This window comes from Canis aureus, chromosome 14 (genome assembly GCF_053574225.1).
Source record: "Canis aureus isolate CA01 chromosome 14, VMU_Caureus_v.1.0, whole genome shotgun sequence".
NCBI lineage: Eukaryota > Metazoa > Chordata > Mammalia > Carnivora > Canidae > Canis > Canis aureus.
Genome location: NC_135624.1, coordinates 9,470,319 through 9,495,371, shown reverse-complemented (window position 1 = coordinate 9,495,371; position 25,053 = coordinate 9,470,319). Strand labels below are relative to the sequence as shown.

The 25,053-nt window shown below is 34.4% G+C and overlaps 1 protein-coding gene across 5 annotated transcripts in view; it reads right to left on the bottom strand.

The window, feature by feature from the left end:
* Positions 1-25,053, bottom strand: part of ZFPM2 (zinc finger protein, FOG family member 2) — a 457,064-nt gene that overhangs the window by 345,357 nt on the left and 86,654 nt on the right. For 2 of the 5 annotated variants that reach the window (XM_077846931.1, XM_077846932.1), the window contains exon 2: positions 15,777-15,935. The exons of 2 other annotated variants lie outside the window; for them this stretch is intronic. In XM_077846931.1, the coding sequence (XP_077703057.1) occupies positions 15,777-15,935 (159 nt within the window). Of the gene's footprint in view, positions 1-15,776; positions 15,957-25,053 lie in introns of all 5 variants that reach the window. One more of the 5 variants, XM_077846930.1, reaches the window with a different exon arrangement.

The window sequence follows — 25,053 nt, the reverse complement described above, 5'->3', positions numbered from 1 at the left end:
TGGCTACCATTTCTGGAGTACCACTCAGCACTAGCTAAATGCTTTATGAACATCACATCAATTCTGCATGTAGTGTGGCATCCCTGTATTTCAGAAGAGTAAGCCAAGAGGCAGATATGTGAGAAGATGCCCGGGCACATTGCTAGCAAGTGGCAGATTCAAGAACTGACCCCAACTCAGTCTGATTCCAGTGACCATACTCCAAACCTATTAGGATATTACAGTAAAACTCTACTGATTATCAAGCAACAAAGAGAGCTGGATGTGATCTGATAGCTGCTCCTCTTCTCCACATTATAAACCCTGTTTCTTCATTATGCTGGAAATGAAATGAAATGTTTAACGATATATTTACTTGATATTTACAATATTTATAAGCATGATTTTTTCTAAGGTGTACTATTTGACTTGGAACTCAGTAAAATCAACTACACATAGACGCTTAATCAATTACCATTGCTCAGTGACGAGTGATAAAATTAGAACTTGGATTTATTCTTTTTACCATAACCCATTGCAGTATCATTACAGTTGCTAATTAATTGCCTTCACACATTTTTTCTATTTAATAACTAAAATATGTCACATTTGTCAACTTTCAGACCCTTCATTTCTAAGTTTATCTCAGGAAACGAACTCTCATTTTTATGATAATGTTTTTACCTAATTCATTTTTAATCTTTTTACTAATGATAAATGAAATGATTAAAAATAATTTAATCGAATGTGAAATCTCTGAATTACTTTTAAGAAATACTATTTTTCCCCTCATAATAGGGACTTGCTTCTTTCCTTTCAGTATATTTATTCTTACAGAAATTTTATTAATAGAACTTTATTTCGATACTAATCCAGCTTCAGCTTCTCCTTGATTTGAATGGAAATGACTCTATTGACCGTTGTTTTTTCCCCCCTCTTTCCATTTTTTGATTCTTATATGTTTGATATCAGTACTCTAAGCTCTAAGTAGTTTATGAAAAAATGCCATGAATAATTAATAGCCATGATAATAATGACAAGTTTGTTAAGATATTGCTTCAAAAGCTTTGTTGGTAGGAAGAGGAAAAGGAGAGAAAAGGATGCTAGGGAAAGAATTAAAGAAAGAACTAGGAATGCATTTGACATCCATTCATTTACTTGCTAAATTCTTTATTCACATACTTTTAAATAGAAATTTCAGTGTATTTTTAGCAAAGCACAAACACATTTAATGGGATAACCACTATATATATCCAGAGACCAATTCATAAAAAGATGAAACAGAATAAATGTCAAGCGGTAACAAAATCTATAATATTTCTAAAATTATGGCTATGGAGTTAATGGTTTTCCATTGCAAGATTAAACTCTTTTGTTGCTCTTTTAAAAGATATCATACATATTTTGTGGGCCCTTCCATTTTCCTTAGTCTAGTTTTCAGAATCAATGAGAGCCCTATAGGAGGAAATTGAAGGTGTTATTGAGCAATATAATACACAGCACAAATGACTCGGGGAAATGCACTAGAATATAGTCTTTCGAACACCTAAAACAGAATCTTTAAATTCCATATTAGGTATTGTTGGCAAGGTGTAAAAGAGGTGGCTCTCCTTACTGGGCAAAAAATAATTTCAAAAACACAAACATCTTTTCACTCAAAGTTAGACATTACTGTATAAATTAAAGATCTGCCACATTCTAAGAAAGCCACTTTTTTAGCACAAAAGCAGCAGTGTTTGCCAGCAGTCATACAAGAAAACAGCCCTTCTCAACCTTGCTCCTTTAATCCATGTAGTTCCTATCAATATTAACCTCTTACAGAAATTCATGTACAATATAACTATTGAACTTTCTTGACTAGGAGTGTTACTGGAGCTGTTAGTCATCCCTATAATGTATTTTGCAATCAGCTAAATCATCAAAGTATTTTTTAACAATGAACAGTTCAGAAGTGACAGATCTACTTTCTTGTTCACACTGCTTATCAGAGAATAGATATCACATATGTTTTCCAGGTGCTTCCTATAGTTAGGATACCTTCACAGAAGCCGCTCATGAAAGATAAGGTCATAAAAGAGATGAAAAATGTGTGAGCTTCATACACTTATGGTTTTATCATCAGACAAGATAGCTTTGGTTAAAGGACTGTAACAGTCAAAAACAGAACACTACAGCATCGTATTGAAGGGCGAGGACATTTAAGTTTAAGATTCAGTTTTTGTTTGCTTTGCTTAAGAGCCTCACGATATTGTTGGGCTGAAAACAACAGTTTGTTAATAGATTAACCCAACAAAAGTGTCGTGTTAAATTAACTCTGGGTGGTCAAACCGTACATATGGTTATATCACCAGATACAAAAATAGAAATATTCAAATGTTACACCTTTTTGCTAACACCTGAATCTAAACATTTCAATCACTTGGAAATAAAAGGTCCATTATGTTGTGGATCACTATAACTTGTCTGACACAAGTCTCCCTTGGACTTGCTACAGGTGTATAAGAAACTAGGGGGTTTTGCCATATTCTAGACAGTTATATTCAGTGGACAATTATTAAAGAAAAATGCATGCGAGGGATCCCTGGGTGGCGCAGCGGTTTGGCGCCTGCCTTTGGTGGCCCAGGGCGCGATCCTGGAGACCCGGGATTGAATCCCACATCGGGCTCCCGGTGCATGGAGCCTGCTTCTCCCTCTGCCTATGTCTCTGCCTCTCTCTCTCTCTCTCTCTATCATAAATAAATAAAAAAATTTTTTTTAAATGCATGTGATTTTCTTAACCTGTGTAATATGTCATGGTTTTGGCAATAATATTTTTTCATATTCCAGAATATGAGCAATTAAACAGATCAAAAGAATACAATCCACTTTTATTGGACTATAAATTTTCAAACCCTGATGAAGAAACCATTCTGGAACAGTTGATGCCAGTGGTCCAGACTTAAGTCTGCTATTTTGAGAAGAAACTCAATCTCTACACTTAATGGGTAACTATTGTAATTTGTGGTATTCTATTACAGCTAGTAAGAGGAAAGTATTGAACATGCTGATGTTTAGGGTACTTCTATAAAAGTCACAAATAAAGTATTAATACCTTAGGAAGAAAGGACAGTGATTTATAAATTATTTCTATAGTCCTAATCCTAAACACTTAACCCAGATGTGAATATCGTCCTCCATGTGAAAAGAGCTTTTCTTAATATTTGAGTTCACTAAAGATCTGGAGCTTGAAATTTCCACATAAGATAAAATAAGCCAAATTCTCAGCAGATCATTCAAGAATTTTTGATTCTCATTATTTCTCTCAATGGGCACTTGGAAGAGCCAAGATATAAGCAAGTGTGGGAGGATAAAAAGCATCCTATTTTAAAAGATGCTTCTAAAATGTGTGTTTTAAACACTATTACTCCTTTCCTAAACTACCTGAAACACTGTGTCGATCTACCTGAAACACTATTACTTCTTTTCACCCAATTAATGCCTATTAGGCATTAGCTGCCAACTCAAGTATTGCATTCTTAAGGACACTTTCTCTGACCTTCCTCACTACATCAAACCACCCTGTGCCACCTGTGTGATTATTTTATTGTCTGCGTCCCAACTATCATGTAAACTCCAGAATAGCCAGGGGCTTCCCTGTGTTTACTGACATGGTATCCACAGCATGCCCCACAATGTCTGATATAGTACATGTTCAATACATATTTATCAAACTGGATAAAACATGCATTCTGAGTGGACTGACTGCATAATGCTATGAATCCTGAAGTAAAGACAAAATCTATGCCCTTTGCATAAGCTGAAAACCCTTCACAGTAACAGAACTTAGAGTTGGGCACGTGGCTGCCTGGTCATAAAGACCACATTTGCCAGCCTCCCTGTTAATGAGATGGACCACTCATCAGATTTAGTTCTGGACAATGGGATATAAGTGGGAGAGTTTTGTGGGAGCTTCCAAAACCTATTCCTACAACTGAATCTAATACTGATGAGGTTTGCATATCTGAGCAAAAAAGGAAAAAAAGCATTCTAGGTCACATTAGCCTCATCCCAACTCAGATCCATATCTAGCTTCTACCAGAAGTCGGAGTCCCAAGTATGTTATCACAAGAGCCATTTAGACTCTTTTTACCACAAGGTCTTCCCACACCACCTCCTCCCTCAGGGCCAGCAAGAGGTCCTTGGCTGTTGGTGATAACGCAGGAAAAACATAGATAGTATCCACAGCATCATCCAGATTTTTAGAAACGTGGGAGAATTTTTTCCCTCTCTGCTTTAATTTTTAATGCGGTACTTTCATGAGTATCTGTGGTCTCCTTTAGGCACAGGGTAATTTACCCTTTAATGATAACAGATTTGGAATTCAGATATCTAAGTGTCAAGACATTTTAGGAATCTTATTGAAGGTTTCCCAAAAATTAGGAATTTGAAACAAAACTTAACATTCTTGTTCACTGCTCTCTCCTATGAGCACTCATATTGCCTAAAGGTACTAATGGGGGTTGATTCAGGCTTTCTAGAGCCTAAAGCTTAAACGATGAGGGAGGCCCTCTTGAAAAGAAGAATACAAAGCCATAATTACAAATTAGATCAGGGCCTTGGAAGGAGTCTTTGCAAGTAAGGAATTCTGAAGCTACACTACCCTGCATTGAACTAGGTTCAATATAGGTTCGTATACCATTTGACATAAAAATAGCTAAACAATCGCTAAATAAACTAAAAAGGTAAATGAATGTATCTAATACTGGCTTGGCAATGTTAAGTGTAAGGACAAGATTCACATTTTACGTAAATTTTCAAAATTCATTCCTTTTATTAGTGATCGGAGTTGTAGGACTACCTTAGAAGTTCCCAACACGACTGCCAGTATTAGACAGAACACATCATTCTTTTCTAAATTGGGTTTTTTAGGATATAGGCTATTTTCCTTCTCCATTTTTTTTTCAATATCACCATATATCTTAGTAGAATTGTTTCTTGTCATGAGTTCCTGTATTTCAGTATACTCTTTGGTATTCGGCCACCAGGACAGGATATAGGAGCCCAAGGCTCAAAGATTAGATGAGGCAGGTGTACGCTGGTGAACAGCTCCTATGCTAGAAAGGTGCACCATACAACAAGGAAGCTTGAGAATGGACATAACTTTATCAGCTCAAACTTAACGTTTTCTCCACTCCTTATATTTATTCCCTGTTTCACCAATACATGGTTTCCTTTCCTTATTAGATGACTGTATCTTTAAGAAATGAGAACTTTTTTTTAAAAATGATTTATTTATTTATTTAAGAGAGAGAGCACAAGCAGGGGGAGCTGCAGAGGGAAAGCAGCTGAGCAGAGAGCCCAATGCAGGGCTTAATCCCAGGACCCTGGGATGGTGACCTGAGCCAAAGCCAGACACTTAACTGAGTGAGCCACCCAGGCGCCCCTTTTTGCCCCTCTACAAGTGTGGCCATGTATAAACACCCACACATATCAATGCTTCAACAACCAAAAACCAGTAATATAGGTTCTCAGTGTTGGTTAACTAGATTGGATGGACTACAATTTGCATTTAAAAATTTGTATTTAAAAAAATAGACTGTCTTGTGCTAATTCTGTGCAACAAGAGAACTTACATCAAATCCCATTATTAAATAGGTAGGGGGCAAAGTGTTTTTTCTATCTGTAGATTTCTACTTTGATAAATCTCTATCTTGAAAAATAATCCTTAAAGAGACCTTCCCTTCTCACTGTCAGAAAAATATAATCACAGCCTACTGTCTGTGCAATTCCACTTTCCATCTCCGGTATGTACGTAAGACGTGGTGAGATACAGCCACTGTCAAGTTTCAGAACAGTTCCTTGTCTAATCTTTCCGCTTCTCCAGATCTCTGATACAAAACCTGTTAGAATGTATTGCTTACTTTTCCAGTTCCTATGTTTATCTCACTTCCACTCTTACCATCTGCTGCACTGCATTTCCTTCAGAAAAGTGAAAAGTTTCCACAGTGCCCAGAGCTCTCCCTGCAAACAATGCCCTCTTCCCCTCTTCCTTCCTTCCTTTCTCCGCTTTTTATTTGGTCTCATTTTGTGTTAAGGTCAAGCTGTTTTAAAGAGTTCACTTTGCAAACATTTCTCCGGGGCTGAAATTCCTATTGAAATTGTTTTGATGGATTTGTAAGCATTTCTGCCATTTATTACTGGCTTCTGCCCAAGTACACACATTTTGGGTTGTGCCCACTCATTTGAATTACCTGAAAAAAACTTTGCAAGAAACAGGAAGTAAGAAGCTGTGGCTTATTTCATGCCACCAAATCAGGGCAACATAATCATCCAGTTAGTATAATGAGTCTAAAGAGCATTTAATATAGCCTCTCATTATATCAAAATGCCAACTCCACTTACTGCAAGCTAGTTTATATTGACAGAGTCTTTAAAGAAGTATCAAAAGGCTAGAAATATTTTAAGCACACCTCTAATTCCTTTACCTGAACCTTTCTTTTTTATTTATTTTTCTTAACATATACCCTTATTCCTGACTGACACCAGGCTTAATAAGCGTTTAACTAGAGAATGCCAAACTAAAAATATCTTGGCAAATTCAGTTTTATGCTTCATATGCCCAGGCTTCTTCAGATGTTTTCATTTCCTTCTGTAAGAATTATGATGGACGCCAGAAAACAAAATCAGTTCTTTATTTTCATAAGTATAACCACCTGAGTTGCAATTCGGTATTAACCTTTAGTAGTTCTGTGACTTTGGCCAAGTTACTGACCCTCTGAAAGTCACAGGTGAAAACAGCACCTACCCTGTAAGCTGATTAGAGATGATGTACGTACAGCAAGATGCCTGACTTTCAGGAGCAGTCAGCAAATGAAAGTTATTATGACCATTATTATAATTATTATAATTGGTTTGTAGTCTCAATGCCAATCTCTGGGATCTCACTGAACTACAAAAAAGGAGCTGAAACAGCAATCTGCATTCGTTATCAGTATTTACTCCATTGGTATAACACACTCAGTTATTTTTACTTGACCTTTTAAGAACAACAAAAAAGTGACTGACTTTATGACTATAATTAAATTCATCGTACCACAGCTTTCACTTCCTCTTATACATTCTACATTTAGGCCTACTAGAGATAAAGATTATCCCATCAGGTAGTGGAGGGGCAAATTCTTTAATGCTTCCTGTTGCTTCTCATATGATAATCAAAACATTGTGAGAAATTTTACATACCCACAAAAAATATGAATTTTATATGAGAAGATTGAGAACTTTGAAAATCTTATTTGATTTAAACCTAAACTACATTAGTGAAGAACAAAGACAAGTTTCCCAAATCACTTATGAAATTTAAGGATAAAAAGTAGAGGAGACATGGCTCCTTCTAAGACATTAGTTTCTCTAAAATGGTAACATTTTACCTAAAATCATAATGTGACCAACAGTCAGATTCAAGGTTGTCAACTATGTTAATTCCATATAATTAAAATAAATTAGCTTCCCAGGGTTCTCCAATGCTAATATTATGTTTATCATTTAAATTTTCCTTAAATAGAAAAATAAATTAAGAGTTAGTAGATGTAAATAACTGGCAAATAATAATGCAGACCTGTATGAATTGTTTTATATATATATATATATATATACAAAATAAAATAGAAAAAACCCATTTCAATTAAAAACAGCAATTTATACAATTACAACTTGATCAAAACTATTTCCTCTAAGAAACATGGGCTCTTCATTCTCTCCAAAATTTCACTGAGAAAATGTAACAATAAAAGGGCTTATATATAAGTAGTTCTTCCTTATAGTACTCAGCTAAAATTAATGATTAATTCATCTATCTAGATTAAAAGTGAAAAAATCAATCAACAATGCAGATGTCTTTTAAGAGCCAGATGCACAGATATATTATATATTATTGCATATATCATATTCTCTATCATATACATACATAGTACCAGGAGATTAAATAAATTCTTAACTCTTCTTCTAGCTTTCAACATTGTAGGGAAAACAACAAACTGCAGTAAATTTTGCAGGTCAAAAAATGTTCTTTCACTTACCAAAACCTTACATAGAAAACCAAAAAGTCAATTCCTCTAAGTGGTAAAACATGACTTTATATTAATTTTCAATTTTTACTATCAACAACAATGCTGATATAAAATAAGAAGATAACTAAAACTTAGGCAAATACCTCTTAACATCTTATGTAGTCAGGTAGAAGCAGAATGAAAACACTTTATCATGAAATGACTTCATAAATAATGAGAGAATTAGGCAATTAAATAATTTACCAAGCCTTATCATATTTCAAAAATATCTTTAGTGGACTGCACACTGAAGATCTGTTGGTGGTCATCTTTCAGACAAAACAATAACTTGAGTTTATAATATGCAAAAACGTAGTCTATATTATCATACACGATTCATATAAATGATATCATCATGAGTCATTTCAACATTACATAAAATCAATCATTTTAATGTTGTTGAAATTATTATGATGATATATCTGGGATCAGAGATGAGGTAGACAGGCAAAGCTTGATCTGACCCTCATATATAAAACACTAAGTCATGGATAAAATTTGTATACCCTCTGGTTCCATCAAAACCAAGAAAGTGCTGGCTCCTTGTAAGAACAAACTGCCTTCAAATGCTCTCTCATTTTTTCCAATAATTGTAGTTTAAGAAAAAAATCCATCTGATTCTAAACAAAAACTAAGTTTGGGGGATTTTAAGATGTCCATAAAAGGGTGATACTACAATGCCAGAGGTATTATTGTTTTCTTACAATCTCCTTTAATAAAAACACAAGCACAACATTAGTATAGCTTCTATTTCTATATTCTAAAAAGAATTACTTCCCATTTTGCATTGTTAGATGACTTATGTAAGAAAAATGTAAGGATTTTAAAATAAATGTCAAAAAAAAAAAAAAAAAAAGAGGTACTGGATCCAGGAAAAGAGAGTTTGCCAAGGCACAATAATGTCATGTGGAGGGAGGGGGAGGTGGTGCAGAAGGGAAAGGAGGTCCGTGCCAAGCAAAGCTGGGGGCTGTTCAATCAGCTCTATCGGGGCTCCATCAGTGTCTCCACTCCAGCCAAATCCAGAGAAAACAAGGAGTCAAAGATTCAGGTCAATAAGCTTATAGGCGATTTGCACAAACAGTTCCTCCAGCAAGGTAAAAAACAAAGTCATATTGGCTTTTCTTTTTTATTCCTTCTCTTTGAACTCCCTGGTCCAAACACACCCTGGAAATGTCAATGTTATATACAAGAATTTTAAAAGCTCAGCTTCTTAATCCCGTTAAGAAAAAAGGAACAAGTTGCCAGTAAAGATCTCCTTCTTTATTGAACTCAAAGTGATTATGGTAGAGCTGCCTTTTGCAGATTCTGATTCCACTTGCCCAAGCATCAGAGGAGGCAAAAACATGTCATTAAAAAGTGAGGAGGAAAGAAAGCCCAACGATTGAGAAGGGTTTATGAGATACAAATAAATAGACTTTCTTAACTTAAAAAAAATGATAATAATATAAAAAGAAAATAGGAAACAAAACAGTGTATATGTTTGAAACATATGAAACAAATGAAAAATGGAACAATGAAAAACAAATGAACAAATGGAACATTTGAAAAACAAGGAACAATGAAAAACAAGGAGTTACTATTCCCACAACCAAATCTGTGTTCTTTTTTCTTCTTTTCAGTATTAAGGATCTAGATAATATTTTGGTTGCTTTACCTTAACATGGAAGAGGGGGATAAATGCTAATAATCTAGGGTTGAGTTTGTTACTAAAGAGAAATATGGCTTTTCCTCAGTTATTTCTTAATTTTTAAGTGAAACTACAAAGCTACATAAACTGATAGAAAGAAATGGAATGTGGGGGAGGGACATTTCAAGGACTCTGACAACGCAAAGGCAGAAAGAGTTAAGCACAATGATAAAACCGACTCTGATAATCACATCTTCTACTCTTTATCTTTCTGATACAAGTATGTGGTATTGTGGAAGGGAGCAAAGTGACTCATATCATTCTCAAACACCCCAAATTGCTCTTTCGGAAACCACATTAATGAGCTACAGATGGAGTCTCATCAAGCCCTTGGCTAAAGGGATGATTCTGATTGGGGTTATCTGTATCTCCTGACAGCTTTCTCAAATTGCTCGTTTCCATTTCCTACTTGAACCTTTACTTTCTGCAGGCTTTTCTTTTCGGGGTATAAACAAGCATATCGTGACCATGTCTCTTCTCCCAGTTAACACCTCAGCTCTCTTCTGTGGCTCGCTGGAGCCTTCCATAGTGGTGGGAATCCAACAGGTTCCTAGAGGGAGCTGCACAGGTATGGCTCCACCTCTCCTACTCCCCAGCTCTCTGCTGTCCTCTTCTGGCTTCTTGCAAAACTAGCCTCATAGATTTGGCAGATTCCACCCCAGTACCCAATATGGGAACTCATTTCCTCCCCTCAGGTCTCTGTTCAAAGTTCACGCTTCCCATCACTCTTTTAAAATCAATCAATCTCCCTCCCTCTCTCTCTCTCTCTCTCTCTCTCTCACACACACACACACACACACACAATCATTCTGTTACCCTTACCTGTTTTGCTTTTCCTTAATAGCGCTCAACACCACCCATCAAATTACACAATAGGAGTTTGCTTATTTATTATCTGTCTCCTCCTGAGAGTGAAACTGGTTGACTTTTGTCAACTGCTGTACCCACAGAACCAAGAAGAGGGTCTGGCATATACCAGATGCCTAATATATGGGCTGAGTTGAACTGAATTTATCAACAACAGAATTGGAAGCTTCTGCCAATCTAATTAAATAACCGTTTATGTCTGATTTTGGTTTGGTATCAATTACTTTTGGTGTTAGAGTTTAACCAAGTCTAGGTAACTCAGGTTATATTTTATTTCCTTTAATATCCCATGCACTTTCCTATTTTAAAGAAACTGTAATTTCTGCATACTACCCGTGTCAAATATTTTTGGATGTGTAAGAATATCCATTGTTACATTATGTCTATTTCCTTATTTTATGGATTTCCATTATGCCCCCTTATTTTCAACCTCAATCTTCCCAGATTGAAGATCTCTAATATTAGTTCATACATCTAGGCTAATAAACACTTCACCCAGTGATTTCTCTGATTCTCCATATATAGATTCTAGGATTCAAATTAAGGTTTGTGTTTCTTCCAAAATTAACTTTGATGGCATCATTATCCCTTTCAGCCTTTTTTTTTTTAGAGATGATGTCACCAGGAAATACTTTGTAAGGACCCTCACTACCTTTTCTAAATAATCATTAATAATTCAAAGTTCACTGACATAATTTCTTCAGATTTTTCTTTTTTAAAAAAGATTGTATCTGTTTGAGAGAGAGAGAACAGAGAACGAATAGGGGCAGGAGAAGCAGAGGAAGAGGGAAAAGGAGGCTCCTCGCCGAGCAGGGAGCCTGATGTGGGGCTCAATCCCAGGACTCTGAGATCATCTGAGCTGAAGGCAAGAGGCTTAACCAAGTAAGCCACGCAGGCGCCTCCTAGATTTTTCTTTTTTAAATAACAGTATGTTCTCCTAGCTTCCAGTGATAGTGACCTGACACTTCTCTTCCTGTTCACATAACCTGTGACATCCTCTTGGAATGTATTCCAAGACATGTTTATTTAATTTCAGTCATTAACAAACTTGGGTATTTCAATGAGTGAACTCTTTCTGCAAATAATTAATAATTGGACACCCGTTTTAGAACTGCTCCATGTCAACTCCACCATGAAACTTATTGTCTCTGTATTTAGCAAAGAATCACTAATATATAATAAGAGTTCCCACCTGCTAGCAGTCACCTACTAAAAGCTCCCCTGTTTGCTTTCCAGACCACCTATGTTTTAATTTATATTAGTTTGCTTAGTTCTAAACATGCATTGATGTACTTCCATGTTTGCTACATAAACCAGAGAAAGTCAGAAAACAAATCACTGAAGCATATAATCCAGTGCCACAGGAAATGTGTAGCACTTATGGACCTAGCCTTGATGTCTTCGTCATCTGGAAATTCAAGGAAATAATTCTTGCTTGTTTCCTTCCTCTCAGAGATACTGTAAGGCAAGGTGCCAAATGATCTAAACTCATGCACAAAAGAGGGTGATGCAAATTGTAAGTATCGCTTTATATTTGCTGAAATTCCTAAAATTTAAGGATAGCAAGCAACTTTGAGAAGAGCGTCTTTTAATAAATAGAATTCATTTCATTCATTTGAAAGATGAAAAATAGAGACATGATATATGCAACTAACATAAAGTAAAAAGTGACATAAGAAACTTCAACAAAACTGTTAGGTTACAATTTGAGGCCTGCAACTCTAACAAGGGCTTATTAAAGGTAATCTTTTCCACTTTTAATTGTGAATATTTATGACTTAGAATCGTATGATTAAGAATTTAATACATTTAATGTTGACATAAAATTCTGACCAACATTTTGACATTTCTGTAGAATATTACATTATAAGAGTGATTGGGATCGTATTTAATCATATGTTTAATAATGACTAGCAATAATATTAATAAATACTTCAAGACTTGTAAAAAGGCCTGCCCTTTGCCAACAAGTAAATAGACTATATCATATAGAACTGAGAAAAATACCACAACAATAAGAACAGAATCATTTTAAATACTAAAATATCCTGTATAATGTAGCTCGATTTGAAAAGGAAGTAGGAACTTTTATTTATGAAAAGGTGTATCTTCATAGATGTACCATAAAAAAGAGTTTTTCCTTATTTTTTTTAATAAAAAAGGCAACTTACAATGGCATATGATTGCTTTTAGACACAACCCAGTTGCTAAGATTTAAAGATAACTGTAACTGGGTATCCTCAGTATCCTTGACTGATTGTCCCAATACCTTGTTTGGAACACCTAAGATACTCTAACCATGTTTTTGTGACCTGAGTTTTTAACTACTATCCTTTGTTTAATACAAAGAAAGCATTTGATGTTCAAAAGTGTTCTCCCTGGAACTCAGTAAAGAAACCATGTCCTTGTTAGATCTTAATCACGGCTAGATCTTTAGATGAAGAGACATTCCAAATAATCAAATTCATTTTCAAATATATAAATTTGTATATATATATATATATATATATATATATATATATACACACACACACACACAATTTTTAAGTTGTAAATGACTTAAAATATGTGCAAAAAATATGTTTCATCAGTGAGCCCAAGCTGAAATTATTTCCCTTCAGGAGAACAGTTCTTATATGCTCCTTCCTCATGACGGTGGCATCATTAACCATTTAAATACTTCTACTCTTTTAATGCCAAACCTATTACCTTCCCTGCAACTGGAAAGAAAACAGAATTGTGTGTCACTGAGACTAATATGTGAATTTCTACAGAAAGATAGTTTCTAATTTTCTGTGGAGAAAATTTTCTCTTCCTAATATAGCCAACTTAAGTGAAAAATGGATGGCATCCTTACTATCACCTCAAGGGGATGTAATATCTGTCAAAGAGCTGGCTTTCTTTTCTACCAGTTCCTACTGAGTTAAATGAAAGTCTCCTGGCCTCCCATTTTATGAGAGTAAAATAATGAATTTCTTTTCCTATTAATTCCTATTAAATTTCTTTACCTATTAAATAAGGTAATAGCACTTTCAATAGTTACAGTCATATTTATCCTGCAAAATATTAGGTGAAAATGTAAATTCTTCTTTCAACCTATCCTTACTTTCTAATTTCAAACTAAATATTAGAAACTTATTTTTATAACATATAATACATTAACGATATATTTATGTATAATTTTATATTAAGTTGTATTTTAATTATGTACATAATTATATATATTTTCTCCTAACATACTACTAACTTAAAATTTGGAGTTCTATATTCTTACACTAAGCAAGCCCTTAATCAATGATCATCCCAAAATGTAATGTGTTATCACTACTGCCTCTCTGGATTAATTAAGTTGACAAAAATGTCTGAATCCACATACTACATACTACCTCTTTTTACAAGAACAAGAAGTGGTACATGCTAATAACTCTTGGTTCCTTTTATTTATTGTGATCCTGTAACATAAGGCAGGTACTCTATGATACATTTAAGAATATATTTCCTGTCAAAGAAGGAAAATGAAAACTCTTTAAATATAGATTTAAACACTCCTTATTTCAAGCTAGCTTTTACATGTATTGTTGTGGCTACTATAATGGTCCTAGCATCTAAAACAAGTACAGAAAATATTAATTTGCCCTGAAATCTAAGTCAACATTACCAACTACTCAGTCCATACCATTCTCATTTTCAACCAAAAGTCTCCCATGCAGGAGACAGGCACCAGGTTACAAAGTCACTGTGAGGTCTTCAGGAGTTAATGGTCAAGGAGGCTTTCTAAACTTCAGGGTAGCCAGATGCTAGTGCTGCCATTCCATTTCCACAATTTTTAGGGTTCTATTGACCATAGGGATGAGAATTGGCTGACTTCTTTTGTTTCTAATCACCAGCAACAGGAGAAAGTCATATGGGAATTTGAACAATGTGTATCAAATGGATAGGTGTAAAAATAAAAATAAAATAAAATAAAAATAAAAATGGCACATACACAAACGCAGACATATAGAGACACACAGTCATGGTAAAATACACTTTAAAAAAAAGCGGCTCTTTTAAACCAATAAAGTGACTCAAACACTTGTGAAACTGCATTGGTGCAGGAAGCAAGAGAAGACCCATCTCATTTGCAAAGACAAAACAATTAAATTAAGAGAATATATATTTTAAAAATCATGAAAGACCTTTAAACACACTTTTAAAAAAAAGCAAGCAAGTGAGTACATGTGCCTAATGAAGACGGGTTACTGGGGAGGCCACCTGGCTCCAAGTTAATGGTGGAAATAAACTGAGATGTATTGTCTCAGGTATTTCTTTCAACATAATGTTAAAGTGTTAAAAGAGTATCTAGGGTGGGAAAATCGAATATATTTTCTTATTTAACGATATCTTAAAAAGCACCATCCTCAGTTTTGAAAGTCAATGTCAAACACCTAAAGCACTTTGTCTGTTTGTTTATTATTAAGTTAACTCTATGCCCGCCATGAGGCTCAACCTCACAACCCTGAGATCAATAGTCACATGTTCTACTGACTGAGCCAGGCAGGTGCCCCTTAAGCATTGTTTTTAAAAGGAGTGAGCCAGAACCTTGGGCTGGGACTACCTGCCCTATTCAGTGCTTATATTCAGTGCCTTGCAAGCAACTGACATTCAATAAATACTTGTAAAAGAATAAGTGAATACATGATGAACATAAAATATATTAGAGGGCAGCCCCAGTGGCTCAGCGGCTTAGTGCCGCCTGCAGCCCAGGGTGTGATCCTGGAGACCCAGGATCGAGTCCCACGTCAGGCTCGCTGCATGGAGCCTTCTTCTCCCTCTGCCTGTGTCTCTGCCTCTCTCTCTCTCTCTCTCTCTCTCTCTGTCTCTCATGAATAAATAAATAAACTTTTTAAAAATAAAATAAAATAAAATATATTAGAATTGGCCAATCAACAGGAAAATATTTTTAAATATACAAAATGACTTATTAAAGTGGAATTACTTCTTTTAGTCCTCATAATAGCATTATGTGTTTTAAAAATTCTGCAGGTATTTTCAGACTCTTGAATTACATTATCAGCACTTCGAGCACTAGTATTATACTCTATCAGTGCATTTTTTAAGCTTCACAAAATCATCTAAGTAAATGGGTTCACAGACTGCATCTAGCCATTAATGATTACCTTTGTTACAAAAGTATTCCACTTCTTCACAGCTCAGATTTTCAGGCCCAAATTCTGTAGAAAAGCTTTCCTCCAATGGAAAGTCTCCTTTTGAGACGATGTCTGTTTCCTCTGATGGACACTCTTCTTCTTCCTCTTCAATGGCATCTTCTAGCGGCCCTTGAAAAAGAATCAGGGACACTGTACCAAAAACATCCAAAGAAGATAGTGAAATAAAATCCTTTAATAGGGTCTTTTGATTAAAGTGGTGAGAAAAAAAATGCATTCTATGAATACACCAACCAATATTACTAAGGGGACTCACACAAGATAATGCCACCTTCATATTCACAAGAAACAATGACCTATAATGAGAAGTGGAAGGGAACCAGTACCTGAAGTTACTGTATAGAATGCAACCTCCATCTTCAACCTTTCCTCACCCCCAATTCCAAACCCAAAGCTGCTTCTCCTTTTTTTTTAAATTCTCTCCCGAATTGCAAAACCTGTGCACTTTATGTTCATTTGTTAGAATTAACTGCCTGGTAAAGAGTACAAGTCTCTTTTACATCGTTGTACAATTTTACCTGAGATTTTAATAAAGATTTAAAGTAATTGAATGCATTTTAATTGAACTGAGATTTTAATAAAGTCTATACTTTTAAAAATCCATCTTAAGAGTGGATTCCAAGAAAAGATTTCATTATATGTGTTTGAGGCTTGAAGAAAAATTACATATTTCTCTCCCTGATGAAAGCATAACCCTATTCATAATTAATTGAATTTTTTCTGAAATGAAAAGTAGTTTTCTAATGAAAAAATGTAATTTGTATTTATGTGATACTTTTTCAGTAATAAAAATACAACTCCCTTAGAGTGAATGAGAGTGAGGTGCTCTACATTAATGGCCCTATTTTATTGAAAGGAAAAGGAGGGCTGTAGTTGTTCAGATGGCTCTAAAGTGGACTACGTGGGGATACCACATGGCTGGTTGTGAATCTCTGACCGTCCTAAAGGAGCAAAGTATCCGACTCATCTAACTAAGCAGAAGCCTGCATTTGTTCCTAAAAGAAGCAATGTGGCATGTTATCCAAAGAACACAATTATGGTAATTTGTACTAATTGTCACTCACATCCACCGTCTCATCAGACAGGCTGACTACTTAAAAGGCTTCGGCAGTCTCTCTCTCACTTCTTAGAAATGTGCTAGGAAAATTTCAGGGCCAAAGAAGAAATCTTATAAATAATTTAAATTAGTGCACATATTACAATTTTAATCTATGTGGTACATAAGAACAGTAATACATCTGATACTTTCCCCAAAAAAAGTTTCCAAACGGACAACAGAAATCATAGGACAGATTTTCATGGATAAAACTAGTTGCATGGATTTAAATTAAGAAATATCCAAGCAAAAAACTTCTTATGGAGTTTCTTTATTCTTTTTACAATTTATTTTTTTCTCTTCCTCAAAATAATAAATTTTAAGGAAAAAAGAATGCCTTAATTCCAAACACTGGTAATGTTTGTAATGTGCTTTCTTATCCTCAAGGTGGAGAAGGGGCAAAACAAAACAAAACAAAACATGGATTTCTGTACAAACTACATTCAAAAGTCACAGATCTCATATAAGTTTTTATCTCTTATTCATTATTTTCAAGTTTAAAAGTATAATTTTTAACTCTTAAAACAATTATGTCAAGTAGCAAGTATGCAAGGAATACATAAATAGTATAACAAAATATGATCATTAAACATTCATCTGATAATTCTAATTATTAATGCTAAGTAAATGAAGAATAGAATATTTTCCATATTTTGTAATTTGTAATTGTAATGACAATTTTGGTCAAAATAAGACATGTAAAGCTGTCTTATTTGTATTTCAAGTAAGATTTCAAAGCACTTTCTTATGTTATCTTTAAAATAATCCACCAAAGTAGGTAGGAGAATTAACACTATTTTTTTATTTTGTAGATATGGAAAATAAAGCTCAGGAAATTACTTAACCAGAATAAGGTTCATTCTAATAAGTGAAAAAACTGATGCAAAAACCCAAGATTTTAAAATATCTTTTATTAATATACCATACTACTATGCAAATATTCTTCAGTAGTTATTAGACACGTTCCTTCATAAATAAATCTATAAAACGCAAAAATCTTCTGAAATGCTTAACTTTTATTAGCGTATTTGTTCATAGATGCTTAAAGTTTGTCTTTAAAAACTGAGAAACCTCTTGCTGCTCTAAGATTATTGAGAATATGTGTTATAAAATATTAGATCCCCTCCCCAGAAAAATTAGGAAGATTTTCTTGCAGATTTTACCAAAATTAAAATTCTTGGTTACTAATATTTAATTATTTACATAATTTATATCCATACTAAATCAGTCTACAAAGAAACTGCCTTAATATCAGTTATAACAGAAATGACAATATAGACTTTTTCTGGAATATATACTCAGCTCTGAGTTTTGCTAACAAAAATAACTCTTGGGGATCCCTGAGTGGCTCAGTGGTTTAGCGCCGCCTTCAGCCCAGGCCGTGATCCTGGAGTCCCGGGATCGAGTCCCACATTGGGCTCCCTGCGTGGAGCCTGCTCCCTCTGCCTGTGTCTCTGCCTCTCTCTCTCTCTCTCTCTCTCTCTCTCTGTGTTTCTCATGAATAAATCAATAAAATCTTAAAAAAAAATAACTATTTGGTTGTAAAATAAATATTTTAAATAATTCACATATATTTTAGTAAATTTCTTTTTTTCATCTCTGGATGTTCTTCAATTATAGAAGCCTATATATTATAAAGATAATTCATGCATATTGTAAGAATAAAATCAATAGTATTAAAAAATGTTTTCTTTTAAAAAATTTAAATTCTAAGCATACATCTAACGTTCTTGGAAGGATTTTTATTCAAGATAGTACATAATGGAACAATTATTTAAAATATCCAATGACAAAAAATTAGCTCTAATGGTATATCAAATTAAAACTTAATACTTTTTGTAAAAATGAAACAGAAAGCTCATGTGAAAACTTGAAACAACCACAAAGCACCGATCTACACTTTATAGTAAACCTCCAACTAAGCCATCCATGTTATGGTTATCTATTTAGATTTATATTTTATTTATCAAAGATTGTGATAAGATCTTAATTGATAATATAGTATCCTATATTCCAGGGGCTCCTTTATTTTATATGCTGGCTATCAATTTGCAATCTCAAGTATATAATTGAAAAGAAGCACTTATTTTCAAAACCAAACTACAAAAATCCACATGAAAGGTGAAAAATTCTTGAGTTCATTGTTCTAAATACACGAGATCTCATCACCAATATTTAGACTAGTCCACAGGAAAGTGATTTCATGGCCAACTTGTATCTCTCCCAAAGCAAGTGTCAGATTTATATAACTTACCGTACTTTAAAATGAGAAATTACTAACCATTCCTTTCACCATGCTATCAGATCGGGCTCTGACAAAAAAAGGTTTCTCTTAAAATGCATAGTATTATGGTTTAAGATCAGATCTCACTCTACTCTCTATACTGCATGTTTCTTTAACAGGAAAACCTTACAGATAATCGGTGGCCGTAAACTAACATTTTAAAAGGGTAAGAGACAGTAGAAGCACAAGTACAATTAATAGCACCAATGAAGGAAGGAATGAAGGAACCTCGTGTGTATGGATTAGTGGGCACAGAAGTCCACTTCAGAAAAATCATCACACATAATTTGACACAAATAATAATATCTACTCAGAAAAGGCTCACGACTGAGCTCCATGTGCCTTCATGGAGAAAATTACTTCTGATTGAGGCCACTTGGCAGGCAAGTGTAAGGAAATCTGAATTTCAGCTCTTCGACTGCCTCTGATTTGTAGATATTGAAATACAGTTGCCAAAATTAATAGTCTTAATGTGTATAAATATAAATACCTCATTTTAAAATGCTACTAATTAGCTGTACATCCTTAAACCCTGAATACAATGGGGCTATACGTCAGGCCCGTAATGCTGTTAACCGTCTCTCAGAATGAGTAGGCATCCTTCCACATTTTATACTCGATGAAGAATAGATATTACTGGAAGATTCTGGTGGGCACAAAGTAATACTTCCATTTTCAGAAGGGGAGATAACTGGGTACTCAGTAACCATTTGAATGGACCACAGCTATCTTTGCCCTCTAGAGATAAAGCTGAAGCTAAGAAGATTCACAACACCTGACAATACGGCGGCCGTCCAATGCATGGTACATTTGCATTTAGCCAGTACCAAGAGTTATATTACAAAAACTACACCTAAGTGTGGCGAAATTTTTCATTTGGTGGTTGTTTCAATGATATGCCTTTGGTAAAGGCACATGGGATGTTCAAAATTAAGTAGTCCTGCCTTATATACTCGTGGCATAATAATTGAATAAAATGAAGATAAAGAACTGGATGGTTAAGAAGCAATTTGAGGAATACTTACTACCCAGACAAATGAATTTATGAGAAAAATATTGCTACAATTTCAGGTGGTTAAAGAAATCCCTGAAACCCATTCATAGCCACTGGAGTAAGAGCTAGAAGGTGACAAAGAACACTTACAGGGACACTTAATTATATATATATACATATAAATTCAGAGGAAAAAAGATTAAAATAAGCAATACTATGAGGACATGCAAGAAATGGTAAGGACCAACATAGTAAATATTAAATCAAATATATGTGTCTTCCAACATATGTTGTCTCGATCAATAACTTCCTACCAAGGCAGCCCACTATAAATTAAACCAACCCTCACCTTAATGTCAGATTGTCTTCGTTCATATAAATTCAAAGCACTTCAGAATGAAGCACCCAAGAAAGAAACTAAATTATGCAGAAATTAATATACATTGCCAAGTATGAAGAGGAGAAAGAAATGTCAAATTCTATGGTCTTGATTCATTATCCCCCCAAAGAGGTCCTTTCTCTTAAGCACTCACTGTCATTAATTTATTAAAAATTATTTTAGTTTGGTTTTGTGTGTCTTCTGATTAAAACAAGAAAAACACATTGTCATAATGGAACTATAGAAAGCATTCAATCTCCTTTCCATGCATTAATATTCTAAGCATTCTAGAGGCTGCACAAGACTAGCCACCTAGCAAAATGAGACTGTTTCAGAATACTGGGCAGCCTTGATTGCAACTGACAGGTGGGAAGACAGTCACATTAAAATATTATCATTCCCAATAATTATAATAATCCATCATAGCGTGCTCAGAAATTCTGTTAGGTAAGTTTCTTTGGAAAACATACAAATATTTCCAACCCTTTTTATTTTGGTGCTTCATACTGTATAACATTTCAGATCATTTTTATCTTTGATAGTGTTATTAACATTAAAACTTTCATCACAAGCTTTACATAACTTTACTTATGCACAGAACAAAGAATGCATACCAATGGAATAATGGAATACATTTCTCAAAATCTTAATAAATTAATGAAAAAGAAAATGATGTTTTCCCCAAGTTGCCAACTTTTGTTTCATGCCCCTTTAAAGTCATTTACAAAAGATCTACTGAGACAAAGAAATGAGAAGTCATGCAAAACCTTCTAAATATAGGATTATATTATATATAAAATATAGGATATATTATATATAAAACATTAGGATCTCTAAATCGGGTAATTCAAGCAGTAATATATGCCATGCTTTAATTATTACATAATAACTGAGCCACATTTATCATGTGATGCTACCTTTCAAAAGGTAAATAGGAACATATAAACTAGGGATGGACAAATCCTGGCTCACATTTAATATGCAATACACAAATGTGTCAAAATTCTATACTGGCATGCTATATTTTAATTGATAGGTAAAAGGAATTAAAATAGAATTTTCATTCTAAAATTAGGTTACATTTTCTACATGTGATGGAAATGAGGCAGTGGATTGATGCTTAAATTGGATGTCTTATTGCCTAAAGCCCTTGTATGCTAGCCTCATAGTTCTTTGTTAAATTCAGAACGATTTTCATAAAACACAAAATGTAAAATCTTTCTTATTACAAAGATTTGAGCTTTCATACTTTCTGTACATAGATGGCCTGCCCGTTCAATCAGAAATGGGAAATAACAACTCAATTCTAAATTAAAAAGCAGAAACCCACCAAAGTATGCCCCTCCCCATCTCATTAGGGAGTAGGAGCATTTCTATCTTCAGAGTACTAACATATTTTCACTAATTTCATCTGGGGTGGATTCTGTGGTTCACGGTAGCTCCTCTCATAGAGTTTTCAGCTGCTACACTCAGACTTCCTTATGAATCATCACTACCCTGTAGGCACACCTCAAAATGCTTCTCACTCGGTTCCTATTACATTTGTCTCATGCATATCCCACAGCGCCATTTAATGAGAAGGGGCAGGGAAGAGGGATCTCTTTGGACAGTGCAAATCCATACTAACTCATGTAATTGAGCTTAACAGCAAGAATAAAGCCTTATTTCTGTAGCCTAAAAAAAAAAAATAGTATTTAAACGAGCAAGTTCTTCCTGCAGTCACTCACTTTTAACAATAGTTGCATCAGGGGATCTAGTAGGAAGGAAACATTTTTATTAATTTTTCTCTTATCTGCCAGAAGAATGTTGATTTTTTTCATTTGCGTTTGTTGCCTGCAGGTAGCAGACCAGAGAATCATATAGTAGAAATTCTTCTTTTTGATTAATTTCTTTCCATGTGTTACGTTATTTCTTATATATAATTGATTTGGGGCTTTGCTCATAGCTGTACATCTTTTTTATATCTACACCAACTGCTGTCCTTCAATCTAAAAAGTTGAAGGAAATTACCTGAATTTTGTTAAGTTTATTAAAAATGAGATCTGTGAATATTTAAATTGAGTTTTGAAATGTTAATGCAAAAAAGATATTAGAGAATTTTTAATGGAGGGTTAAATCTGACCATATTCCATTGTAAAACGAACGGAAGGGGGTCAAGTTTTATTCAAATTGTTTCTTTAGGGGAAAGAAACCAAACTCTTTGATTTTATAAAAACAGAGTAATATTCTCTGCTGCAAGGTTTTTGGCCATTTTTACAGATGACAGTATTACTACTTCCCATGTATAAGTCCAAAAACAATTTAAATTCTTTAGTTCTCCCTGCCCTGAAATGCTTTGCTTTGGGTACCTCCATATTAACACTGAATAAAGTTAACAAGAAAATAGCAATTTTGCTCAGAACATAGACAAACCTCGCAAGCAGCAACTCTCTTACATAGTAGCCTAGCCACTGATATCACAGGAAAAATAAAGTTGGATGAGGAAATATGACAAATTTGAGCTAGAATCTCTAATGACTACTCTCAGGAAGTAACTCAGGCATTGAAAAAATTCAGTTCATTAGTAAATGCCTTGTGCATTGACCCAGGAAGTTAGTGACAGAGATGGCATTGAAATTCAAATATTTTGTAATCAGGTCTCCCTCCAGAGCCCCATAAAGCTATTCTCAGTTTATTGAAGATGGTAACTCTATCATAAAGAAATATGGGAGTATATTCATTACTAAAACAATATATTTTTATATGATTGTGATGTATTTCAATAATAAAAAGCCCCTAATTGGTAATAAGCACAAAAGATGAAAGGCTTATACATTATTTTGTTCTCTTTATGAGACTTTCATGTATTCATTTATTCATTCTTTCTTTATTCATTTAACGAGTATTTATTGAGGGTGAAAAACACGGCAGGCACTGCGTTAGGTATTAGGATAACAGCAGTGTACAATATGGATGGCGCCAGCAGAAGGGGCCAGATAATCTAGCTAAGGAGACAAACTTTATGCACATGAGGGTTGAAATTTATTTTTTCAAAAGCAGCTCCATTTTAAAATGGGGATGGCAGGAAAGGCTTCTTGGACGTCCTAAATTCTAATTATTAGTGCATTTTTCTTATTTCCTCTGTTCATTTAGGAGTCTTTTTATAGTAAAATTGAAGACCAAATCAAGGAGAGAGAATACTGAGCCTTACAAAAAAATCTAGACACACAACTTTAAATTATTGCTAATTATATTGTTGAAGGAAGTTTATTCTACTTGACAGTGTGAAATCCATGGTTCTTTCCTGGTTAGTCAAAGTGGGTGCCCTCCACCCTCATCCTGACAGTTAGTTTGGGGATCTGGGATCAGACAAGCAGGAATTTTTCCCCTATGTGAATATTACTGTCACAAACAGAGACATCAGATGTTGCCCAGAATATGTTAGATAGTCCATTGGATTTTTTAAAGCACTATGAGTAAGAAACTTATCCACAGAACCTCTTATAAATGATATGTGGCTGATACGTATTTATTAAGTGAATTAATAAAAACTTACAGCCTTATAGACTTATACACAAAATAATTACACATTTTATTTATTTCTTTTATTTGACACACAATGTTACCTTAGTTTCAGGTATGCAATATAGTGATTCTACCTCCCTATACCTTAAACTATAGTCACCACAAATGTAACTACATCTGTCATCAGACAACACTATTACAATAGCATGGACTATATTCCCTATTCTATGCCTTTTATTTTTGTGGCTTATTCATTCCACAACTGGAAGCCTGTATCACAATTCCAGATTTCCGGATATACTAACTACAAAGCTATAGTAACCAAAACAGTATGGTACTGGTACAAAAACAGACACATACACAATAGAACAAAATAGAGAGCCCAAAAATAAACCCATGCTTATATAATCAATTAATCTATGATACAGAAGGCAAGAAGATGCAGTGAAGAAAGTCTCTTTAGTAAATGGTGTTGGGAAAACTGGACAGCTACATGCAAAAGAATGAAACTAAACCACTTTCCAGCACCATATACAAAAATAACTCAAAATGGATTAAAGACCTAAATGTAAGACCTGAAACCATAAAAATCCTAGAAGAGAGCACAGGCAGTAATTTCTCTGACACTTGGCCATAGTAACATTTTCCTAGATGTGTCTACTGAGGTACGGGAAACAAAAGCAAAAATAAACTATTGGCACTACATCAATATACCCCTTCCTTAGAAATGTCAAAGCAGAGACACCTGGGTGGCTCAGTGGTTGAGTGTCTGCCTTTGGCTCAGGTCTTGATCCCAGGAACCTGGGATTGAATCCTACCTCAGGCTCCCTGCAGGAAACCTGCTTCTCCCTCTGCCTATGTCTCTCTGCATCTCTGTGTCTCTAATGAATAAATAAATAAAAATCTAAAAAAAATGTAAAAATCAAAGCATCACCAAACTATAATCAGTAATCTTATCTGACAAAGTAAATT